The sequence below is a fragment of the Sinocyclocheilus anshuiensis genome, unplaced genomic scaffold (genome assembly GCF_001515605.1).
Source record: "Sinocyclocheilus anshuiensis isolate Anshui unplaced genomic scaffold, SAMN03320099.WGS_v1.1 scaffold546, whole genome shotgun sequence".
In the NCBI taxonomy this organism is placed as follows: Eukaryota; Metazoa; Chordata; class Actinopteri; order Cypriniformes; family Cyprinidae; genus Sinocyclocheilus; species Sinocyclocheilus anshuiensis.
The window spans coordinates 1,652,555-1,655,037 of NW_015542451.1; the positions used below are offsets into that span (position 1 = coordinate 1,652,555).

Genomic DNA, 2,483 nt, shown 5'->3' on the forward strand with positions numbered 1-2,483 from the left:
ATATGAAGACTAATTTATTGTTTATATTATATAGTTACACGATATATATATATATATATGTGTGTGTGTTTATGTATGCATGTATATATATACACACACACACACACACACACACACACACACATGTATAAAATGAGGTGCATTATAAAAAAAAAAAACGAAATAAATTCCCACTAACCTGGGGATCACCATTTGGAGGTGTAGGACCAAATGGAGGATCAATCACATAATCTATGGAATAAAAGGTCAGAGGACTGATTCAGAACCATGAAAATATGGAGCTATCTTTCATTAATAAGATTAACAAACATTTATGACTTCCATTGGTGCTCAAAAGATCAGCAGTTAATGTGCATTCAGAAAGTTTCATTATTCATATTTGAATGCACATAAACAAAATGTAATATCAGAAAGTGCAATTAAGTGTAAAACAATTTCAGCTTTAAAAAAGTGTAATTAGCTAAAAAGCAATAAAAACAAGAAGCAAGAACATCCTTAATCCCTCAGAAAATCCACGTGCTTGTGCTCCAGGTCTCTGAGGTGATGATGGCAGGCCATGAAAGATATTTCCCCGAGCATGTGCTTAAGTGTTCGCACACTAGAGGGCGACAGAGCTAGTGTGACCGCAAGGTGCACAGCATGACTGAAGCAAAGCTGCGGAGTGTACCGTCGGGGCAGATGGGGCAGCATTCTCCGTCGGGAATCTCTGGATTGGCACATTCTGCTGTATCTTCGCAGATCACCTCGTCGCACATGACCGTCCCGCTGTCGCAGACGCAGATTTGGCAGGGCTCAGGTTTCCACACATCCTTGTCGTTGTAATTCTGACCGTCCAATGTACAGCTACCGAATGAGCCTGTAAGGACAACAGATGTGAATTAGCACAGTAACTCATCATTTTACCTTCAAAGTTTAAAGACACAGAAATTCTAAACATGAACTAAATCACTAAATATGTAGCTAACTAAACTAAATTCATTTAAAATATGTTGCTAGGGATTAACTCAAAGGCGAAGTGTTCTATTACAAAAAAGAAGTTCAAATCGACAATTTAAATGCTTTCTGCTTAAAACATCTAAAAACATACACATCCGTGTAACCTTCAAGGGAACAAATCATGCTTTTTATAACCTGAAGGCTCAATAAGAGCAATGATGATAAGAGTTTCACTCTTGCATATGCAGAAAGCCTCTGAACTAAACAGCAAAGATGATTGTCATCCAATATAATCACGCATACTGATCTAGTGTGATGCCGTATTAATTATTTACTTACTGTTTAATTAATATTTTAGAAATAAGAGGTAAATGAAGCTAAAATGGCCTAATGGGGCGTGATGCACAATGATGATGAGTATGCAGGAAAGGCCTGCATCCCCTCAGACCCATGCAGTATTAAAATCCACCGCTTGGTGGCGCCAAAAGCTGGCAAAAAAGCCGTCACGCCCTGAACATTCGCAAACTAAATGCGTTTTGGAATTCTAAATTGTAATTCTGTTGTTACATTTTAGCAGCCGTGCAGGATAAAACTGTCGAAACGTAGTTGACGGATGCTAGTCTATCGGTGTAATCCAAAGTCCGTAACACAACTTGTAACACAAGTCCGCGTGCGGCAAGATGGAAAAATGACAATTTCTAGAAGATAAAAAATGCTGATGAGAATAAAAAGGTAGTTTTTTCCTCCTCAAGACATTCCCAAAAAGTTTTAGATTGCAGGTCACTTGTAAGCAAGACAGTTGAAAATTCCCCTCTTGAGTTCTCCAATCTCCTCAGTCAAGCATCTGTGCAAATCAGGAGTAAAAATCATATACTCACTATCATCCTCTCCTTGTCCTCTCACCACAAGGACCGCTGCGGCGAGCAGCAGCCCTAACCGGATATCCACAAAGCTGAACATGTCTAAATATTAGACATGTAGACTCTTTGAGGCAAGAGGAATCCTGTTTTGTCCTCAATCATACACGTAGGGTCTGGTCTGTGTAACTCCAATCCAGACCCCAGCAGAAACTCCCTACTGCCTAAACAAATGTTTGACCCTGGCTTTTATATGCCAAAGTTTTGGGGAGGTGCTGAGTGCGCTAGATATCTGCTACATGTTCAAGTCAAAGCGAGTCCCTCCTTCAGCCAAGACGAAGGGCCGCCTTAAAACATGTCAAACTATTTGGAGTCCTCATTACAACGTGGACATTTTGAAACATGGAGAAGTGTGTCGGGGATTCTGGATATCGTGATTGTATTTTCTGAATCTCTGGATGGTTCGATTCAGTGTGTTTCATTTTCACTCGGATAAGTTGGACCCTCTTGGTGGATGTGATCATTTTATTGCTTTTTACCAACATTAGTTGTTTTAGTCACCAAATGATGATCATATTCTGCAGTTTCTTTGTACATGAAGGTGAACTGAGTTACTGCAATCAGCATGCATGCTACGTTTGAACAGAATTATGGTTTGAGGGAGATTTATGGATAGAAAATGGGATGAAG

General features: G+C 39.6%; 1 protein-coding gene across 2 annotated transcripts in view; it reads right to left on the reverse strand.

The window, feature by feature from the left end:
• The window catches only part of col1a1b (collagen, type I, alpha 1b), a 25,899-nt gene extending 23,887 nt beyond the window's left edge, over nucleotides 1-2,012 (reverse strand). For both annotated transcript variants that reach the window (XM_016493135.1, XM_016493136.1), the window contains exons 1-3: nucleotides 1,815-2,012; nucleotides 668-856; nucleotides 179-231 (exon numbers count right to left, since the gene is read on the reverse strand). In XM_016493135.1, coding sequence (XP_016348621.1) covers nucleotides 179-231; nucleotides 668-856; nucleotides 1,815-1,896 — 324 coding nt within the window. In that variant the 5' untranslated portion in view covers nucleotides 1,897-2,012. The remainder of the gene's footprint in view (nucleotides 1-178; nucleotides 232-667; nucleotides 857-1,814) is intronic.
• Nucleotides 2,013-2,483: the final 471 nt, after the last annotated feature.